This window comes from Mustela nigripes, chromosome 1, assembly GCF_022355385.1.
Source record: "Mustela nigripes isolate SB6536 chromosome 1, MUSNIG.SB6536, whole genome shotgun sequence".
Classification (NCBI taxonomy): Eukaryota; Metazoa; Chordata; class Mammalia; order Carnivora; family Mustelidae; genus Mustela; species Mustela nigripes.
This window is the reverse complement of record NC_081557.1, coordinates 121430084-121452097: the sequence shown is the minus strand read 5'-3', so window position 1 is coordinate 121452097 and position 22014 is coordinate 121430084. Positions and strand designations below refer to the sequence as shown.

The 22014-nt window shown below is 50.5% G+C and overlaps 1 protein-coding gene across 1 annotated transcript in view; it reads left to right on the top strand.

Moving 5' to 3' along the window:
- Positions 1 to 21696, top strand: part of LOC132013596 (L-gulonolactone oxidase) — a 31723-nt gene extending 10027 nt beyond the window's left edge. Inside the window, exons 6-12 of the mRNA XM_059393590.1 lie at positions 1710 to 1895; positions 11397 to 11504; positions 12413 to 12489; positions 17051 to 17200; positions 18046 to 18210; positions 20117 to 20207; positions 20916 to 21696. Coding sequence (XP_059249573.1) covers positions 1710 to 1895; positions 11397 to 11504; positions 12413 to 12489; positions 17051 to 17200; positions 18046 to 18210; positions 20117 to 20207; positions 20916 to 21044 — 906 coding nt within the window. The 3' untranslated portion in view covers positions 21045 to 21696. The remainder of the gene's footprint in view (positions 1 to 1709; positions 1896 to 11396; positions 11505 to 12412; positions 12490 to 17050; positions 17201 to 18045; positions 18211 to 20116; positions 20208 to 20915) is intronic.
- The last annotated feature ends 318 nt before the right edge of the window (positions 21697 to 22014 follow it).

Genomic DNA, 22014 nt, shown 5'->3' with positions numbered 1-22014 from the left:
TTTCTGTGTTGGGAGCTGCGTGTTAGAGGGACTTCCTGACAGGCCCAGCTGTGTGCCTGGGGAGGCCGGCTGCTCACTGTCGGGGCTGGGAGAGATCCCTGTCTCTACCTCTGGCCTCCTTGGTTTGCTCACCTGGAAAATGGGGGTGGTCACAACTGCAATGCATCCGGGGTACTTAAAAGAGCGCACACAGTTAGTGCTCAATAAGCATTTGTGATGGGTTTTGCTTGTAAGACAGGGGCCTTTCTGAAGCTCCCACTCTGTGCTGTAAAACAATTTCAGGATGGCTGGGGATTGGACCACAGGGGTCACTTAAGTGACCCCTAGTCAACTACCCAGGTGTGTGGCTCTCTCCTGAGGTAAGCAGATGCCCCAGCAAGCATTGCCTGCATGTGACTTCTGGGGACTGGATCCTATGTGCTCTGGTCTCAGAGTGGCTCTGAGATCAAAGGAAAACAGCCCAAAAGCAATTTCCAAGAGATTCTTTTTAAAAAAAAAAAAAAATACATATTTGTTTTCTTGTATACCACATGGGAAAAAAAAATATTTATTTTCTTGTATACCATATGGGAAACCTAGTTCACACTTGGCCTTAAAACTTTGCTTTCTCATCACCATTGTGCACAGACTCTGGCTGCTCTTGTCCTTCTCCCTTCCCTCTTTCTACCACAAAGCCCCACAGAATCCCCAGGCAGGTAAAGGGTGTCCTGGCCTGAGCCAGGAAAGGGGAAACCAACCAAGGGCACCTGTGTTCATTGCGCTCGGCCCCTCCCACAGGCAAGAGCTGCCACAGCAAAGCATGCTGGTCTTTGTGGGACCTGATCCTCTGGCACATGGAGCCCTCTGTGGACATTCCACGACTCTCTCCAAGCTCGGGGGGAATGTTCAGCAGAGTATGAAATAATTCTGGGTAACCACAAATCGAAATGCACAGATTTTCTATCCCCTTTTCTTAGGGAGCTCAGCTGGAAAGGAGCGGGAGAGGCCTGCTGTTTTATATTATGCCAAGGGCCGGGATCGAGGGGAGGGGGATTGACATTTCAACGTCCCCTGTACAGCAGATACTCAGCTGGATATGGCACACACTGTCTCTGAGACAGTTATTGTCCTCATTTTGCAGATGAGGAAACAGAGAGGTTGGGTAACATGCCCAAGGTCACACAGCTAGTAGAGAAGTGCCTACCTTTATCTGTGGCTGGACCCTGCCGAGGGGTTTCACTGGCCAGTTCTTACTCACAGCTCTGGATCATGAACAAAATCTGGTTTCTACAAAAATGATTCTGATGCCCTCACTCCTACAGATGGCCATTGTGCCCCATTTCTGCCAATTTCCTCCCTCTGGAATTGGTCGCTGTTAATGAGAATTAGTTTGGCTTTGTCCGTTCTCTCACCCGGAGCCCCCAGCCGCCAACTACACATGTCAAAAGCAATTTCCATCTGAATTAGCAGGTAGCAGGGTGTGGAGAAGTACTTAAACCGGTGAGAAAAGAGGATTCCTCTGGAAATGGGCACTGGGGGTAAGAGTGTGGGGGCTGATGCTGCTGGACAGATTCTCCGGTTCCCCATTGCCCTGTGGCCAGGTGGCATTGATCTTCCGGGGATAGACACCTCCCCTCCTGGCTTCCCAGGACATACAGGGCAGGGAAGGCCTCAGCTGGGGTCTAAGGGAAATGCCACCGGGGTTCTGAAGCACTGCTCTCCACGGCTAGGTGGTGGCACTGACCCTGCTGACGGCCGATGGGACCATTCTGAAGTGCTCCGAGTCCAGCAACGCAGAGGTGTTCCAGGCGGCGCGGGTGCACCTGGGCTGCCTGGGAGTGATCCTCACCGTCACCCTGCAGTGTGTGCCCCAGTTCCACTTGCAGGAGGTCTCCTTCCCCTCCACCCTGGAAGAGGTACTGGCATCTTCCTCGCCCCTGCTCAACCTCAGAAAATAAAGGGAGGATGCTGACCGGTAGGTCATGCTCCACTGACGGCCCCGGGGGGCTCTGCAGGCCCCCTGAATAGGGGAGTGGGCTGACCTTTCTAGATCTTCCTTGCCTCAAGGATACTGTGGTCACATCCCTTTCTGAGCAGGTCAGTGAAGCTCAGAGGAACTGCCTGGGGTTGGCAGACATATGGGTGAGAAGGGAGGTTGGGTGCTCTGGGAAGGCATTAACTCTGCACTGAGCTGTAGCAGGTGCCCAGGATTCCCTTTACAATGGCTTCTTCACAGCCAAGCGGGTGGGCTAACTTTGCATTGGGCTGGCTGCCCAAGGTAACACACAAGGAATGTGGATCCAGATGATGGAGGGTGGAAAGGATGACTTCTGACTGATGGCGATGTTTTGGGAATGAACGAAAACCATGTTGGCTGGCTGGCTGACTGGAGAGATGGATCGATGCATGGATGGATGGATGGATGGATGGATGGATGGATGGATGGATGCACGGACAGCTGGGTGCATGGATTTACAGTTGCACAGACATACAGATATGTGGATGGATGGATGGATGGATAGATAATTGGTTTCATGAATACACAGATGCACGGATGGACACGTGGATGGATGGGTAGCATGCAGCAGCCCTGAAATGCCTGGTAATCACTAAGTCTATGGGAGTCAAATCTATGGTTCAAGGTCCTTGGTCTTCAAGCGCCTCCATGGTCACCTTATCATTCAATATGAGTAGACCCTCTGCACAGTTGAAATAGTGAATGATGTAAGCATTCCTGACCCAACATGGGTAGGGTGGGATTGGCTATCCAGTTGACCTGGCCTTGACTGCTGGCTCTGCCACTTCTAAGCTGTGACCTTGAGCCTGTCATTTAAACTTATTAAGCCCTAGTTTCCTCATCCAAAAAGAAAGTTGGAGATACCGACCTTGAAGTATTGAATCTGAGGATTATATCAGGTAACACACATAAATTATCTAATTCAGTATTAAAATATGTCCCCAGTGGCATCTAGTCAGTGATAAAAGAAGAATACAGTTACTTAGAACCAGGTCTAAAATCCTTACCTCAGAATTTTTAATGCATGAAGCCAGAGGGCAAAGCCCTACATTCTGAAGGCCCCCTTACTCAGAGGCATGGTGTTTGGTGGAAATAGATTCCCAGATCTCCCAGTTGGTGGTAAGAAAGGGATTGCACAGCTATGATGGGAGGCGGCGTTGATCCCTGCAGTACCAGTACTGAGTCTGATTGGCAAATAATTGGCAAATAACTGCCTGAGCCTTGGCTCAAGAAAGTAGGACTATTTTGGGACAAGGACATTTCATGGAACTGTTTGGCAGGGACAAGGTGTGGCTAAGCCAGGGAGGCCCACAAGGGTCTGGCTGGAACCAGCCCAGACCTGGAGTCCTTTGATGCCACCTAGGCCTGGCTCAGCCAGCTACAATCTTCCCCACCAGTGCTAGAGGGCAAGTCTAGACCCCTGTGCACCCCAAGTGGGGTTCAGAAAGCATCTTACATTCTGTTCTGTGCCAGGCGTGTTGGCTGAGGCCTCCTGTGGGGTCAGCATTCGAAACTCCAGGGTAATTCCTGAGACCACAGAATAATATTCTGACCACCTGCTGCAAGGATTGATTTTCCCTTTAGCCCTCGTGCCTCTAGAATTCTCAGGCTTTCCCTTTTCTACTTCTTAGGGGGATGACCCCTCCATGCTGGTCATGGGGCAAGATGTGGCAGGGACCCCCACTGAGATACATCCCATGCCTTCCTCTCAGGCTTCAGCTGGGAAACTTGGGTATCCCCTTCTTCTCCTCAACAAACCAACAGACTAAGCAACCTGCTCTGGGACTTGACACTGGAGACAGTAGCCAGTGCAGATGGCCCAGCCAGGAGCCAAGGAAGTAGTTCATAACAACCGCCAAGTCCCAAGGGAGCCTGGCAGAGAGAGCTCTGACCAGAGTCAGAGCTGGGAGGGGGATGTGGGAGAGAATGAGATAGAGTGGGCATAGACTGGAGAGGTACTCAAGGGGCTGAAATACAGAGCCAAGCCCATTTTTTTTTAGGGCACAAGTTCAAGAGATACTTAAGATGAGGACCCAGTAGGACTTGGCAGTTGAGTGTGGAGTTGAGGGAGTCAGAAGCGGGAGGCAGAAAGAGCGCTCCCATGGAGGTGGAGAATCCAAGGAGGCACAGCAGGTGTGGGGAGCAAGATGATGAGTTTAGCCTGGGAACTCGGGTTTGAGGTGCCTCACGTGGAGGTATTGAAAGGCAGCTCGTACTAGAACTCGGGCAGGAGGCAGAGGCTGGAGGTAGAGATTGAGGGGTTGTGTTAGTCTGCTGGGGCCGTGGTAACAAATAGCATGGACTGGACCAAGATGTCTACAGGGTTGGTTCTTCGGAGCACTCTTCCCTTGGCTTATAGACGGCTGTCTTCTTGCATGTCCTCACGTGGTCTCCTGTCTATGTGTATCTGTGTCCTACTCTCTTCTTACAAGGGTGTTAGTCATGTTGGACTGGAACCCATCCAATGACCTCATTTAACCTTAATTGCTTCTTTAAAGTCCCTGTCTCCAAATACAGTCCTATTACAAGGTCCTAGGGGTTAGGATTTTGATATATGAATGTGGAATGGATACAGTTCAGGCCAAAGTAGGGGTCGTCCACCCTCCAGGTGGTCACAGGATAGGCAAGATCACCCAGAGAGGGTGGGTTTGGGTGTGAAGCGAGTGGATAAGAAGATGGGGAGGGTGTCAAGAAGGAGGCGGAGGAGAATGGGTGATAGAGGAATGAAGCCAATGAGGAGAGCTTGGCCACAAGGGCAAGGGATGCCAGGAGTCCGGGACGGAGCTGGCAACGGGGTTCAGTTCCATGAGGAATTGGAGTGTTAACCGGTGTGGTCATGAGGAGGTTGTAGCTGACCTTGGCGAGATGGTTCCAGTGGAGCATAGGGCAGGTTAAGGGATGGAAGTACAGCACAGACCACTTCCAGGCGGGAAGGGGCTGTCATGTGCTTGATAGTTGAATCTATTTTCCTGCCTCTCACATAGGTCACCACTTGTTACTTTAAGCTGAAGGTTTTGACCTGGAGATTTTTAAAAAATGGCTGCTTTTTGTCAGTAGGACCAGCCCCCAGGTTCCTGCTAGGATATTACAGCTGAGTGGATGGACCGTCTCCTGGTACCTGGTCTGTTCTCTTTCTGCTCCTCCCCTGGCCCAGCTGAGATTGATTAATAGTAATTATAGCCAAGTCCTGATTCTAGGGGAGCCTGAGCTCAGGCCTCTACTCTACCCCAGCACACTCACACATGTGTGTGTACGTGCGCGCGCGCGCACACACACACACACACACACACAGGCTGGCCTCTGTGTCTATCCAGAGCTCAAGGATATTTTTGCCTCCAACTTACCTCAACATGGAGACTTCTAACTTAGACATGACATCCTCGAAAATTCTAAGTGACTCTAGGCAATGGGCTATGTTCTCATAGCTTCCAACTTCTTTAGTTTTCTTTAAAAAGATTTTATTTATTTATTTGACAGAGAGAGAGAGCACAAACAGGGGGAGTGGCAGGCAGACGAAGAGGGAGAAGTAGGCTCCCTGCTGAGCAGAGAGCCTGATGTGGAGCTCGAACCCATGACCCAAGCCGAAGGCAGACGCTTAGAACTGACTGAGTCACCCAGGCGCCCCCTGACTTCTTTGATTTTGAAAGGTTGTGATGACACATGAGAAATAGCAGTAGAGAGCTGCTCTCCTAAAAGACAAAGTAGCCCCCCCACACACACACACAATCACATACCAATAAACACTCAACAGGATGTAAGGAAAGGTCTCTGGGGAGGGAGGCAGAGCCCCCCAAGTCTGGCCCTGATTGAGCAAATCCCTCACATTTGGGCTCCCCAGTTTCTTTACCTTTTAAAAGCAGGGTCAGAGCAGATGGCCCCTAAGAGCTTTCTCAGCTCCAACATTCTGTTGGAGCAGCACTTGGATTCGAAGCTGTCCCCCCACCTGCTCGCCACACCCTGGAGGCAAGAGTCACCTCTGGCATTACTGTTTCTCTCCTTTGGAGCATCTGGTGAAGTGCCTGGGCCCTGCCCCTGAGGAGAGGCATGAGCCCTGTAAGGAACATCCCCTCATGGCTCCCACATAGACCCCAGTTCACCCCAAGGGGGCTCATGGAGTAGGAGTCTGTGAGACAACAAGCACTCTGTGGATCACCCCCTTTCTGTGAGTGGGTGACTGCTGCTCTCCCCCACCACTGATGCAGAGGCGGCCTTCCTCCCTGAGAAACCCATCATCAGCTTCCGTGGAACCCGCCCACAGCCCTCCCCACACTCGCACAGGCAGAAACAAGGACTGCCGAAGAAGGTCAGCAGCATCTGCAGCCCTGTGATTTATTCCAAGGGGGCTGTGCAATAGATGGCCCCATATTTAATTTGCTTTTGCTCTCTCCACTCAAATCAGCCTTTAAAGGGCACCTCCGAGAGGCTTTGAATGCTTAGGAAAAGGAGCTAAGTGGATATGGAAAGCCACACAACACAGACCTTGCTCCCCTCAAAGGAAACAAACCCATGGAAGCAGAGGGAAGGATCAGAAAATGGTCATTAGAACAGCTTCTTCCCCTTGCTCAGCCTGGGATGTTTTCCCTCTCATCTAAAAGGAAAACTAACCTTGTGAACTTAACCTTCACGAGGCCTGAGTTTTTGAGAACCAAGAGGAAGACAGGGCAGCCTCCTGTTCTGGCATTGGTAGCTACTCCTTGTTTTTGGCCATTTAGGTTGCCAGGAAACTCCCACCTCCATGGGGGTGGCAAGCTGCTGCTCTGTGTTGGCAGCTCCACGATGTGCGCAGCTCCGCAGCGCATGTCCTGTCTGACCATGGGCTTGTCCCTGATGGCCAAGCCCTCCAGGTTGACTGGTCCTGGGCTACAGGAGGAGCATTTGAGCAGTAGGAGGACCAGAAACCAGGACGAAGGAGAATGACAGTCGCTTCTTGCACATAAAGTTAAGTTCGAACACTAGCTGCTTCGCCACTTTTCCTTCCCTTATTATGTCTTTCCTTCCCTTTTCTCCTCTTTCCTGCCTTCCATCCAGCACGTGTCTATAAAATACCTACCGTGGGTCTTCTAGTCTTGAACTTTGGAAGAGCCCAAGTAGACCATCATGAGGGGTGCGGTGAAGAGCTTGGAAATATCTCTCCAAGTCAGACTACCAGGTTTGAAGCCCCGTGTCTTTGCTGACACTGTGAGTCTGGAGGAGTCTCTAATAAGAGCTCCACTGTCCCTGTGAGATGTTGTCAGGACTCAAGGAAACACAACAGGTGAACCCTCTGCCCTTTTCTTTAGAGCCTCAGAGAGAGGAACCCCCAGTGCCTCCTCGCTCTGACTTTACTCACAGAATATTACCTAGAAACATCTGCTGTGTGTGGATCCCCCAAATCCAAGTCAAAGCTCTACTTTCCAGGCTAGGGGTGCTGGTCACCCGTTTTGCTCCTGGACATTGTCACCACTTCTTGAAATGTTCCCCCTTCCCTTTGGCTGCTTGGTGACTTGTTTCTGGAGGGCAGGGATTTATCTGAGGTTTCTTACTCCCCAGCACCCACAAAATACAAGGCAGTGCTCAATGCAAGGTAATTCAAGGTCAGTTGATCAGCAGTTTATTAAAAATCCATCCTTCCTGGGATTTTCCTCATCTGCTCCCATCTTCAGAAGGCATGAAGATCTTAGAAATTGTTGTCAACCTTTTTGCCCTTTATGCCACCCAAAGCATAGTGAGATGTGATGATGACAGCTGGCTGCCTTGTCACCGCTCCTGTAGGGCCCCAGGAAGCAGGATTGGTTTTAGTGTGTCACCAACCTGTCCAGATGCCAACCACTTTGCTGAGGCTGAGTAACCCCCAACCCCAACACACACCTGTCAACTTGGAGCCCTCTGCTCCCAAGCCTGATAGCCAGTTCTCAAAAGCCAGCTCAGCAGTGCTACTACATCAAAATCTGGGGGGAAAGAATCTGCTAGAACGCTTCATGCCTGTAATGTGCCAAGGGAGAGATTCTTCTGGGACCCAAATTGTTGTGGTAGTGCTCCCAGGAGACCCAAGTCAGATCAAGGAAGTCCATGATCCTAGGGACCATCTTCCTCCAGATAGGATGGTTCGTGGGTCCTGAAGGAGAGACTTTAATTTACAGTGTGTGTGTGTTTGGCAGGGCAGAGGTGTCACTGTTTCACCACCGTTCAGCAGCGTCTTGGTGCTCAGTTGGGGGCCACGGAGAGTCCAGAGCTTCATTATGCATGGTTCATGCCTCTAGAAGCTTACAGTTGTGTGTTGTGGGAATATATGCCTTGTTTCTTTTATGCAAGGAGGAAATCAAATGGCTGGTGTCAGGAGAGAGGCACAAAATGGAATGAGGGCCTGAGTCTCATCACTCCCGTCTGTGTAGGAAGCTGAATTCCGGCACCAGAGCTGAGAAGGGCGTCATTATTACATTTACAGTTGGGGTTCTGGGCATTAGAGGGGGGTGGCCTGGGATGCCAACGAGGAGGAGACGGGGTGGTTTTCTTCTTCCCAGTGTCCCAGCCCCATCCTCCAAGCCAAGCCAACAGGCTGTGTTCCTGGCTCTCCCAGGGGAAAAATTAGCTCTGCGCAGAGGCTCCCCACATGTGAATCCTGTGGGCCATGGGTTCCTCACCCTATCAGGATGGAAGTGATAGAGACAGGGGCTTTGGAATTTCATCCCGAACTTTTCCTGGGCCTTCAGCACAGCAGGAAAGTCCTTCCTCTTCTAATAAGGAGTGATAGGGTACTCCAGCATTTTCTGTGCAAGGCATTGTGCCAGCAGCTCTAAGGCAAGGGGTTGAGAAGGCACAGCCTGCAGGCAAAATCTGTCTCACTGCCTGCTTTTGTATATAAACTTTTATTGGCACCCACACCCATTGTCAATGTGTTGTCTGTAATGGCTTTCACGCTACCACAGCAGAGTTCAGTATTGCAACAGAGACCATTTGGCCCCCAAAGCCTGAAATATGTCCTGTCTGGTTCTTTACAAAAATTGTACTTATCTGTGCTCTAGCAGGGGGAGCCAAAGCTGGGTGAAACATTCCCTGACCTGGAAGAGAATGCTGCCCAATTTCAGAGAGAGAGGGATGCTTCAGTAATGACAATCTAGTTCTGAGATGAATGCAGTGTATGTAGAAGCCACTTAGAATGGGAGGAGATGGCTTTATGAGGAGCATTTGAATTACACACATCTCCATTCAGATAATGTCACTTTTCAGGGCTCAATGGCCATGTGGGGCCAGTGGTTATTTATCAGACAGTGTTTGTGGATGGAGGTCATGGCTGCTGAACTAAGTTGTGTGGGCTTTATTCTATAGGATAGAGAGCTGCTGGGGATTTCTGAGCTGTGCTTTGTATGTTCTCTGTAGATGTTGTCTGGGGAGATGAGAAAGGGGGGCTAGTATGAGGCCGTGCAAGAGTATGGGTGACGGGGGTGCCTGGGTGGCTCAGTGGGTTAAGCCTCTGCCTTCGGCTCAGGTCATGATCTCAGGGTCCTGGGGTGGAGCCCTGCATCAGGCGCTCTGCTCAGCAGGGAGCCTGCTTCCCCCTCTCTATCTGCCTGCCTCTCTGCCTACTTGTGATCTCTCACTCTGTCAAAAAAATAAAATCTTAAAAAAAAAAAATACGGGTGACAGCTAAGAAGGGCGTGGACTATATCACAGCAGCAGCAGTGGGTCACAGGAGAAGGCTAGGGAGACATTTGCAGAAATACAACAAGGGACCAACAGACTGGAGCCAGGGTGGGGTGGGGGAGGGTTAGGATGACAGCCACATCACTTGAATGTAGCAATCGTCCAACCCATCCTTGTATTCCTGGCTGTACCACGCACTGGCTAGCAAATCAGGGGGCCTCCCTGACAGTTGTAACAAAGAATCAGAATTCTAAAGCTCCACCCTCTCAGACACTCCAAACTCAAGTTCAAGATGGGTTCATCTCAGTGCTTCGTCTTGACTTCACCTTCCTTCCTGATCGGATGTGGCCATCCTTCCTAAAGCTCACTAACCTCTTTAGGCACTGGATTGTCCCATGATTGGATCCAGTCATTGGTCTATGTTGAGTACCAAATTCCCCACAATGTGTTTGGGCAGTAAGCTTTTTTTTTTTTTTTTCCTGTTTTTCCTGACACTCTGTCCTCCCTCCCTCACATGTTGAGTTTACAGCTTATAAAGTATTTTTATTTTTTTTAAAAGATTTTATGTATTTATTTGTCAGAGAGAGAGAGAGGGAACAAGAGAGCAAGTGCAAACAGGGAGAACAGCAGGAAGAGGAAGAAGCAGGCTCCGTGCTGAGCCGAAGGAAGACATTTAACAACTGAGCCACCCACCCAGGCGTCCCTATAAAATACTTTTAAATCCATGATCGCCCCTGATCCTCACAACAGCCCTAGAAGGAAGGAAGGAAAGATATTACTATCGTCATTCTATAGATGGAGAGATGCTACCCAGGGCACTCAAGAGGGCTTTCTGGAAGTCCCAGCTAGGGACTTTTGGGGGATTCGCACTGGTATATTGATGTGTGTGTGTGCTAGCATTGACCAGATCCAGAACCAGACTGTTCCTTGGGCGCCTCCCACAGGGCAGTCACTGAACTTAGGAGCTTTGATGTAGATTATGTCATTTCATTGCACAAATGCTCACGTGTTATGGATAGGAAAGCCAAAGCTCAGGGTACACGGCTCCTCCAAGGTTTACAGCCGGTAAGCTGAAGACCAGGGCTCAAATCAGAACTTCTTCCAAGACCAGTGGTGCCTTTCCTCAACCTCCCAGCTCCCTGTCAACCTCCAGTCTGGCTACCCCAGTCTCAGAAATTGTCCTATATCTACTTGTAGGGTTTTAGGGAGACATTATTTGCTCTGTGATATCATCTCTAGGAGTGCAATGATGAGTCATATTAGAGCAAGATTCTTCTGTTCGTCAGGCATTATGGGGATAAAGGATGAGGATGACAAGGATGATGATGATGGCAGTGGTGACAGTGTGAGGGTAGCAACAGCAGCAGCTTATACCTGTCCAGCGCTTACCATGTCTGTGACACCACGGTAAGCACACTCTAGGTGTTCATACCAGTCCTGCCATGGGTATTGTGATTAGTCCCATTTTATAGATGAGGAGCCTGAGGCACAGGGATGTTACATGCCTTGCCCAAAGTCACATAGCTAAGAACTGTTCCAGCCAAGACAAATCATTTCTTTCCTCTGAGCTACTTGGGGAAGTCAACATGCAAAAAGGACCATCTTTATGTCCAGCATATCCCAAGGCACATTCCATGTCATTTGGCATTGTTAGGAGAATTGTAAGTATTTTCCTTGGTGGGGAGAATCTGATGCACCCCCAGGCCCTGACTCCCGGTACTTCCCCCACCATCATCCTGTAACCAACACAGTCTTCCCTTTCTCCTTCTGTGGGGGTCAGGTTCTTAACAACTTGGACAGCCACCTCAAGAAATCCGAATACTTTCGCTTCCTCTGGTTCCCGCACAGCGAGAATGTCAGCGTCATCTACCAGGACCACACCAACAAGGTAGCAACAGCATCATCCCATCCTTACACACAGCCTGCAGTCCCCAGGGTGGCTGACATTTGTCTTTGTCCCGATGATCAGTGAGGTGTGAGAGGGAAAGCAAGAGTGAGCATCGCTGAATGTGAGGACAGAAGCAGGGTGGAAGGAGGAAGGAGAGTTGGCCCAGTAAGGATCCAAGGTGACCACAGGTAGGGATGTGTGGGAGTGAGGTCAAGGCACAGCCTAGATGTGGGAGAGGGGAGCAGAAGTATTGGCAGGACAGGCTACGATAACATAGGGTATACCTGGACAAACCATCTAATACACCCCCTCCTTCCCTCCAACACCCCCATCATTGCCACCCCCAACTGGACAGGTGAAGGAATCAGTGGTTTTGTCTCTCCCCCATGTCCTTAGCAAATGGGCTGCTGCTCAGCAGAACATGAAGCCATCCCTTGGGATGAATGTTCAGGGGACAAGTCAAACAAAAGCAGTGACACTCATTGTGTGTTAGGGGCTGGCATGGGGCTCATAAAGGATGATCGCTGGATACCTGCCTCATGGGCTCGTATGGAGGGACCAATGCACATCTTTGTCTTGTGCAGAATAAATACATACAGAAATACATGAATACACATGACATGAAAGGGGCTTGAGATTTGGCTGCGTCACCAAGAAGTGAGGCTTTCAGTTGTACTGGTAGGTAGGTCGGTCACCCCCAAACACACACAGGCAGCTACTCCTGGGACACATATCTCTCTAAGGGGACACTGTGATGCATAGGTCAGAAAGCAGCCACTGAATTCTACAGAAACCAGTATTACACTGTATGTTAACTAACTAAAGTTTAAGGATATGTATACGTATACGTATATGTAGGAAAGCAGCTGAGATCTGCCCCTGTACTGATCACAGATTCTTCTTCCCAGCCCCCCTCCTCCTGCGCCAACTGGTTTTGGGACTACGCCATTGGATTCTATTTACTGGAGTTCCTGCTCTGGGTCAGGTAGGAATGCAAGGGTACCTTTTCCCGGCATATGCTGTATGCTGTTGAGGATGTGGTCCATCAGAACAACACACTGGCCTTTATGCATGTAGATTGGGTGTGTCTCCTGGGTCTAGAGCAGTGATTTTCAACCATGCCTGTACATTCAAATTACCTGGGGAGCTTTTCAAAAAATACCAATGTCTGGATGATGTAAATCTTCTCTCGTCCTGTTTTCTAACTCCTTCCCAGCCTAAAATCTGTGCTAATGGGGTGCCTGGGTGGCTACGTCATTAGACATCTGCCTTCGGCTTGGGTCATGATCCCAGTGGGTTTAAGCCCCACATTGGGCTCCCTGCTTGGTGGGAAGCCTTCTTCTCCCTCTCCCATTCCCCCTGCTTGTGTTCCCTCTCTCACTGTGTCTGTCTTTGTCAAATAAATAAATCTTTAAAAAAATAATAAACTAAGCTAAACTAAAATAAAAGCTGTGCTCATGTTCAGGGCCCATGCTATGCCTGTTCATGGCAGACACAGAACGCTGAGTGATGGGGAAGGTTTTAAGGGGACTTCAATGGTAACTCTGTATTCAGCTAAGACATGGGATGGCATCATATAATTTTTTAAAAATATTTTATACATGCAAAATAATACAGAAAACAAAAGTATAAAGAATCATGTAATAAGCACCCACGGGTTTACCAGCAGCTTAAGAAATGAAACAAGACACGTACAATTGGCATGGTCTTCCTGAAGTCCCAGATCACAGCCTCCAAGGGGTTCCTAAGAAGTAACCACCACCCAGAACTTTATGCTTATCATTCCCTTGCTTTTGTTTATACTTTAGTTTTATGAATCCCGAAATAATAAATTTGTAATTCAGCTTCCGTAGTGAGAATGACCCATGTTGATAGGGATAGCTGGAATTACTCATTTTTCACTGGAGGCATTTACCATGTTGTGTTTATCCATACTTGAGTATTTGGGTTGTTTCTAGAATTTTTTTTTTCCCCCGTTACCAACAACATTGCTGTGAGCATTCTCAACCGTTGCTCCTGGTGCTTTTTTATATTTGTCTTGAGTAGACTTTGTCATGAGTGAAATTCCTGGGCCATTGAGCCCGAGGAGCTTCAGCCTGGTGCATCCAATTGTCCTCCTCAAGTTTCCCCGCTGAGCCCTGTCCGAGTCTTTGCTCCGCAAGCCGCTCAGAGTTGGAATTGTCAGGCTTTTACACTTTCAGGTGATGTGTATTAAATAGTAGCTTACTGTGGTTCTTAGTCCTTATTTCCATGCTTACTAGGAAGAGTGCCCAGTTTTCCATTTTATGGACCCTTCGGATTTCTTGCCTGTGAAGCACCTATTTATGTTTTTTGCCCTTTTAAAGAATTGAGTGGGCATTTTTTTTCTTACTGTTCCATAGGATTTTATTGGTCTATCTTGAACACTCAGCTTTTGTGTTGCAACATCTCCCTGTTTGTGTCATCTTTCACTTTTATGGCTTTTTTTTTTTTTTAACATGTAGATGTACTTAATGTTAATTGAGTAAAATTTGGCCATCTCTTCTTTCACCTTGGGGACTTCTGTGTCTTGTTAAGAAATCTTTCCCTACCAAAAGGGCAGAGAAACCCCCCATGGGTGGCACCCATGACAGGACATGCAGAACTAGCTGGAGTTCTTGCCACATCCTGGATGTGGCTGAGACCTTTGGCTCTGTAGGTCTGCATCCGGGGATCTGGGGAAGGGTTGGCCTTCCCCGGGGTATGGAGCTGCAGGTGGCACCTGAGGGGACACACGCTGGGGTGACTAACTGCCTGGAAAGTGTTAGGAGAGTGAAATGGAAGCAGGATACGCTGCGTCTGCACAGGGAGGGGTAAGGAAGCTGTGAGGAAGCCTGCATGGGAGCCACCGCTCCAGCACAATATGGATGGGAATGAGTGGAAACGCCGACTCAGGCTTTCTCTCCACCTTCCATCACAGCCTCTCGGCAGCTTTATGTGTGTGTGTCTGGGGAGCCCAAACCCAGGGAGCACTCAAATAAATTGGGCTCTGAATCACTGCTACCACTTCCTGGCCCGAGTGGACGCTCTGTGAGAGCTCGGCAGACTCTGAGTTCAGCCCACATGGCTCTGGTTTGGCTGCTTCGGGAAACTGCGTCCATCCCGCTCACCCCGGCCGCTCTCTGGTGCTCACTAAGCTGTGGCCTGAAGGTGTGGGAACAATAAGGGAATAACAGCTGGTTCTTGGTGGTTTAATGGCTGCTTCACAGCCAAACTCACCATGTCCTGGCAAGGGCAGGGACTCTTGTCTTTCCCATTGCACTCAGACCCCAGTGCCCCAAACAGTGCCTGGCACCTGGGGGAAGGCTCCTAGATATCTGTGTAAGAAATGCCAAATAAAAGGGCACCTGGGTGGCTCAGTTGGTTGGGCGACTGCCTTCAGCTCAGGTCATGATCTCAGAGTCCTGGGATTGAGCCCTGCGTCGGGCTCCCCCTGCCTGCTGCTTCCCCTGCTTGTGCTCTGTCTCTTTCTCTCTCTCTCTGTCAAATGGATAAATAAAGGCTTAAAAAAAAAATTGCCAACTGAAAAGCCTGGTGCCTGTCTTTGAAGAGTTCAGTGGGGTTCCACTGTAGGAGTGAGGCTGGTGGCCAGAGGTGACCAGGACAGAAAGGCCGGCTCTTGGGAGCAGGTCCCTGGAGGGTGAGCCAGGGCCAAGGCCAAGCTCAGCAACTCTGGTTAGAATAGCCCCACGCCCAGGAGCCAGTGGGAGCCCCACCATAGCCCCTGGCCTCGGAGACAACAGAGAGCATCTGCCTTGAAGCTGCTGACACCCTTCCCCAACCCTACCCCTGCAACAGGTACCTGGGGACCCTTTCTGAATCCCAAGAAACTCGGCAGCTTGGGCCCTTGGACTCTGGTCCTCACTCCTTCATTTTCCTGCCGTGTGACTCTGGGTAAATCGCTCAGCCTCTCTGAGCTGTGGTTTACCCGTATATAAAGTAGAGCCGCTAGCAACAGTTGGGTTGTTTGGGATTCAACATGGGGTCTTCATGAAAGGTGTTCAGTAGAGCTTACTCCCTTCTCACAGTGGTTTCTGGTGCCCCACCTAAGTGAATCCACTGTTTATCTGTAACAGCCATGAGGTGCTCTGAGCAGCTGAGATGGATTTTTGACAGGAAATGAGATGGCAAGGATGCCACAAAGGACAGGAGTGTGGTAAGGGTGCTTCCTAGCAGAGGGTACCCGCAGGCAGGGAGAAGCTAGGCAAGCCTTGTTACCAGGAGGCTCAAGTGACTCCAGGAAAGGCACAAGCTATGCCACTAACGTGAGGAGAGCCAGTCAGCACACAGGAGCCCGAGCGGGGAGGAAACGGGCTCGTGAACGGGATGATGGGACAGGCCCCTGTGTCCTCTTTGGGTATGTATCTAAAAGAATTAAAAGCAGGGACTCAAAGAGATCTTTGCACACCCATGTTCCCAGCAGCGTTATTCACATCAGCCAAAAGGTGGAAGCAGCCCACGTGTGCAATGGAGGAATGGATAAGCAAAATGCAGTCTCACTTAAAATGGCGTATTATTAATATGCTGTATATTATTAAAAAGGAAGGCAGTTCTGACGCACTGATGCAGGCGGCAACATGGATTAACCTTGAGGACAAGATGCTGAGGGAAAGAAGCCAATCCCAGAAGGCAAATACTGTACGATTGTACTTCTGGGAGACCCCAAGAGGGGTCAAGTTCATGGAGACAGAAAGAGGCTGAGAGAGGGGCAGTGGGGAGATGTTTACTGGGGCCAGAGTTTCAGCTCTGCAGGATTCCAGAGAGTCACTCCAGGTCAACGTGAATATACTTAACATGGCTAAACTTTATACTTAAAAATGGCTAAGATGGTGGATTTCGTGTTACGTATTTTTTACCACAATTAAGAATGAAGAAACTTCAAACACTGAAAACAAAGCTAGTCCTCAGTAGCAGAGTGGGGGCACGCATGTGAGCTGTTCCCATGGAGCTTCTGGCAGGGTTGGGAGGGTGATGTGGAAATGACATCTGTATCCCCAGAAGGTGTCCGAGTTGCAGAGACCGCGAAGCGGCAGTCTGTAGGGAATGAGGTTTGTAAGGAGCTTAGCCCGTGGTTTGTAAGCACACCACCAGGACTCACTAAATGCTGGAGAATTATTTTTTTTTTAAAGATTTTATTTATTTATTTGACAGAGAGATCACAAGTAGGCAGAGAGGCAGGCAGAGAGAGAGGAGGAAGCAGGTTCCCTACTGAGCAGAGAGCCCGATGTGGGCCTCGATCCCAGGACCCTGAGATCATGACCTGAGCCAAAGGCAGAGGCTTAACCCACTGAGCCACCCAGGCGCCCCTGATTTTTTTTTTTTAAGATTTTATTTATTTGTCAGAGAGCACAAGCAGAGCAGCAGGGAGAGGGAGAAGCAGACTTTTGTTGAGCAGGGAGCCCGGCGTGGGACACAGTCCCAAGACCCTGGGTTCATGACCTGAGCTGATGGCAGACGCTTTACCCACTGAGCCACCCAGGCATCCCTGTAATACGATTGTTCATTGCCCCTCTGCGCTGTCCCTCTAGCACCTTCCTGCCAGGCCTCGTGGGCTGGATCAATCGCTGCTTCTTCTGGCTCCTGTTTACCAGGAAGAAGGAGTGCAGCAACGTCAGCCACAAGATCTTCACCTACGAGTGTCGCTTCAAGCAGCACGTCCAGGACTGGGCCATCCCCAGGTAGGGGCTATGCCGTCCGGGCTGTGGGGGTCAGGGTCGAAGAGACCCCCTTGGGTCCTCGCTGCAGCCCTAGCACAAAAACCACGTTCCCAGTCCTACCCATCATTAGGAGGGGGAACGCCAGAGGCCAAGTCCCCTTCTGGTACCCTTGTACCCAGCCGTTCTACCTCTGAGGGGACATCAGCCATGGAATCCCCTCTGTTCTCCTTTCGGTCCCTCTCCAGCCCAGAGGTGGGTCACAGCATATGGGCTTGGAGTGTGGGGGTTCCTGCCCAGCTGCTCGTTTTTCTGAAAGACTGTCCCCTGCTTTCTGTCCATCGGGGGACAGAGCCCACCTAGCATGCCAGGGGCAGGCACTCTGCCTTGGGAGGAACGTCCAGTGAGGACCTACGTTAAGTCCATAGCCCCGGAACTCATTATAGCTTTCTCTCAGAATGGTTCCCTCTCTTTGTCTCTCTCCAGGAAAAGGAAATGATGGTGCCCACAGCTTAGGAGATGCCCCTATCTCTGTTCAGGAGCTGGGGCACTGCTATCCTGGGGGGGATATTAGAGGATATTAGAAGAGGCCGGGGTGTGGGACAGCTATTTCCAGAAACCTGAGGGGAACCCGCGACTGGGCGGGGGTCTGGGACTGAACCAGGAGCCAGAGAAGCTCCCCAGGAGGCACATTCTCAGGCCCCCGTTCTATGAGAAGGACTTGGAGAGCAGCCAGCAGCATGGAGCTCCTTCAGCGCTGAGAACCCTCCCGTCCCTGGGTGTGGGCTGGGGGGCTGTGTGGAGCCCTGTGTGAGGGCTCCAGGAGACCCCTCCCTAAGGTCTGTGCCCACTCCCCCGGCCGAGTGCAGAGAGAAGACCAAGGAAGCTCTGCTGGAACTCAAGGCCATGCTGGAGGCACACCCCAAGATGGTGGCCCACTACCCTGTGGAGGTCCGCTTTACCCGCGGGGATGACATCCTGCTGAGTCCCTGCTTCCAGAGGGACAGCTGCTACATGAACATCATCATGTACAGGTGACCGGCGCAGCGGTGGGCTGGGTGTGGGCTGTGCAAGGCGGCCTCCCACCCCCCTACCCCCACCCCCCCGCTTTGCAAGGACCCGTCTCCTCACCCATCGTTCAAGGCCTGTTCAGATGCTCCTGTCTCTGGGGAGGCTTCTCTGATCCTGGCAGCAGGAAGAAGTCTCTCTTTCTCCTTGGGCTTCCTACACCTATAGCAAGTGAATCATGTGAATTATGGTATTATGTTAATGGAATTATTAATATTGATTAGTAGGTCATGTGACTATGAATAGCTACCTCTTATGAGATAGACATTACTCAGTGGTGAAGGCATGGGACGCGTGTGCCTACTCTGGTCGGTGGTTCTGAGAGCCTGGAGCACTGTGTTGAGAAGGATTCTGAAGCTAGGTTTAGGTTAAGTGGAAGACGGGGTCATGCTTGATTCCAGCTGCCTGCCAGGTTGCATTGGCCCATCCCAACCAGCCCCTCCAGGCTCTGTGCAGACAACGTAGGCTCATGGTGGCATTTCCTCTTTCCTAGTTAGTTATACGTGGCAGTCTCCAGGATAAGGCTTACGGACATGCACTGTTTAAGAAGTTAATCTCTTCGAAAATGTCCTGTGAAAAATGTGTCTTCCTTCTGCCTCTTGTTCCCGCCTCTCACTGATAATTCCCCTCCTCTGACTTTGCAAAGGAAAAACATCCCTCTTGCCCAGCTTGAATCTTACTATGGTGTATTTCTCCAGCCTGTAAAAATCAAACCTAGAGGATGCCCAAGGGACAATTAAAAAGTGCACGGTTCCAGAAAGGTGTCCCGAAAAGCCGGAAAAGAGAGTTTATGAAAGATGCATTGAACGGAGGAGGCAGCTGCTCTCACGAACCGACAGACTTCTGGCAAGGCTCAGAGCTCATCTATCTGTCCCTCTATCTCTCCTCTCCCTACTTGTGAATGCAGATGAGAAGTGAGAAAGTTGCCATGGGTATGCATCGTGTTTATTTGAATTTTAAAAAGTTTTGACTGGGACTTTGTCTGCCAGTAAGTCTGACTTGGCTGATGGGCCATGAGGACTGACCGACCAGTGATACGGCCATGCTTTCCACACATCAAATGAAGGGATTCGGAGATTCCTAGGCTTTGTCAAAAAGACAGCATATTTAGGGGCACCTGGATGGTTTGGTCAGCTAAGTGTCTCAGTCTAGATACTGGCTCAGGTTGTGATCTCAGGGTTGTGAGATCGAGCCCTGCACAGGGCTGCTTCTGTGCTCAGCGAGTGTGCTTGAGATGTCTCTCCTCTCTTTCTCCCTCTGCCTTTCCCACATTCTTCTCTCTTGCTCTTAAAGAAAGAAAGAAAGCTTTAAAAAAGAAAAGAAAGATGGGGCACCTGGGTGCCTCAGTGGGTTAAAGCCTCTGCCTTCAGCTCAGGTCATGATTTCAGGGTCCTGGGATCGAGTCCAGCATCAGGTGCTGTGCTCAGCAGGGAGCCTGCTTCCTCCTCTCTCTCTCTCTCTCTGCCTGCCTCTCTGCCTACCTGTGATCTCTGTCAAATAAATAAATAAAATCTTTAAAAAAAAAAAAAGGAATGAAAAACTGCACGGCATTTAAAAAAATGGCATATGTATATGCTACCCCATAAAGATGTGTGCGTGTGTATGTATATTTGAATTTAGGATAATTTTCAGATGCCAACTATAAAACCTGTGAGAGGAAGCAACACTTTCTGAAATCCGTCAGGTGATGAGCAGTGAGGAAGACCCCTCAGGTTGCTTGATTACTGCCGTCCAAGTCCTTCAAGCAGAGCCACCGGCTTGATCTCCGTACCACATGCCGCATGCTGGGCACGGCACGAAGACAGTGCCTTGTTGACACGGCGGGATGCTTAGGGCAGGGACAGGGCCTCACCTCCTCCTGTTCCCCACCAGGCCCTACGGCAAGGACGTGCCCCGGCTGGATTACTGGCTGACCTATGAAACCATCATGAAGAAGGTTGGGGGCAGGCCTCACTGGGCCAAGGTAGGATTTGCCAGCGAGAGGCTCCGGGGCCCTTGGCAGGGCAACTATGATGAGCTGGGGGTTCCCCAGAGGGCAACTCTCTTCCCTGGTCCTCAGTCTGCCCAAGGCTCAGAAGCTGGGGTCTGGAGTGCCGAGCAAGTCATGGGAAGGAAGGGTTCCGCCGTCTTACCCAGACCCGGCTTCCCCCCGCATCCACGTTCCAGCAGCTCAGTGACTGTACTGGGTGACCACTCCCTTGGTGTGTTCTGAGAAATTTGTCCTCTTTCACTGTATTTGATTCCATAGAAACACCATGAGCAGCGTAAGGCAGGAGGCCGTGAGCCCCTTTAACAGATGGGGAACTGAGAGGCTCTCAGAGGCGATGGGACTTACTAATTAGCAATACAGTTGAGCCCTCTAGGCTCTCTAACTGTGGGGTGCCAAAGGGAAGGGGGCATTTCCCATTAACACTGTAACACCTTCCTCTACCTTCCCAGAACATCCTATCTCCTTGGGTCTTTACATTGTGTGTGTGTACACATGCGTGCCCATGTGGCTAGGGGTGCATTTTTCAAGCACGCGTGCAGGTGTAGGGAGTGCACACAGGCGTGTGCCTGGCAGTAGGAGTGTTACATATGCAAATCTACAGACTCAGGGTTGCTGGGTTGCAGCCCCGCTGAGATGCCAGCTCCAGGGAGCAAGGCCTGTCATGTCTGGTTGCTTCCGCAGGCCCACAACTGTACCCGGAAGGACTTTGAGAAGATGTACCCAGCCTTTTCGAAGTTCTGTGCTATCCGAGAAAAGCTGGACCCCACCGGGATGTTCCTGAATGCATATCTGGAGAAGGTGTTCTACTGAAGCAGAAAGAAAATGAATTGAGCCCACCCCATCTCATCTCTCCAGCGAGGATGAAGGCTCAACATCCCACAGGCGTGGAGGAGAGCGGGCCTCTCTCTGCAGGGCCTTGGCTGCTGCCCCCACAGCTGCTCCAGTCCCCAGCGATGAGCCTGGGTCTTTGCGGGGCTCCCTATTCTATTTCCTGTGTCTTCACAATACCCACCACCCCCCCCCCCCCCCCCCCCCCCCCCCCCCCCCGCAAAGAAGAGCTCCCAAGTCTCCGTGGACATCATTTACATGCAGCAGTCCGTTTTCCTGAACCTAAAATCACCATGTTGTTTTCCCAGGAAATAGAGAAACCCCAAAATGTTCTGTTTAAGAGGTCAGGGATTCGGTCATTCACAGGTTCCCCCTGCCAGCTAGGGGTCCGTAACTCCCAGGTCCCCAGGAACACATGTTTGGGCACAGTTGTCACCGGTCTGTGCTCTGCCTCCTTACATCCTGAGGGGTTCTCAAATGCCCAGGTCAGTACCGACCTGCCCCAAGGCTGCCCTCTCCCACTTTCTGTCTGTCCACCTGACCTCCCATAGGCTGACCTTCAAGCGTGTCTGTTGCAGGGGATGTGTGGGAACTGGGCCTACTGTCCTTTCAAATAAAGACCAAGAATTGTTCACTCTCTACCCTCCCACCTCTTCATCTCCAGGTAATCCTTGGCTCACTCATTTCCTGGCTTCTCCCCAGAGGTAACGGCTCTTGGGCAGGCCTAGAAAATGTTCTTCATATTTGTTTTGCAAATTTAGTTTCAACTGGTTTCTGGCCTATCACCTTTTGAGGCCATTCTTTTGTGAGTATTCACTGAGCATCTACTAGGGTGTCACGTGCTTTGGGAAATCAAAAGAACATTGAGACAGGCTCCTGGCCTCAAAAAATTTCTAATCTCATCTCTCATACGAGGTTAATATCCATGATATATAAAGAACTCTTAGAATTC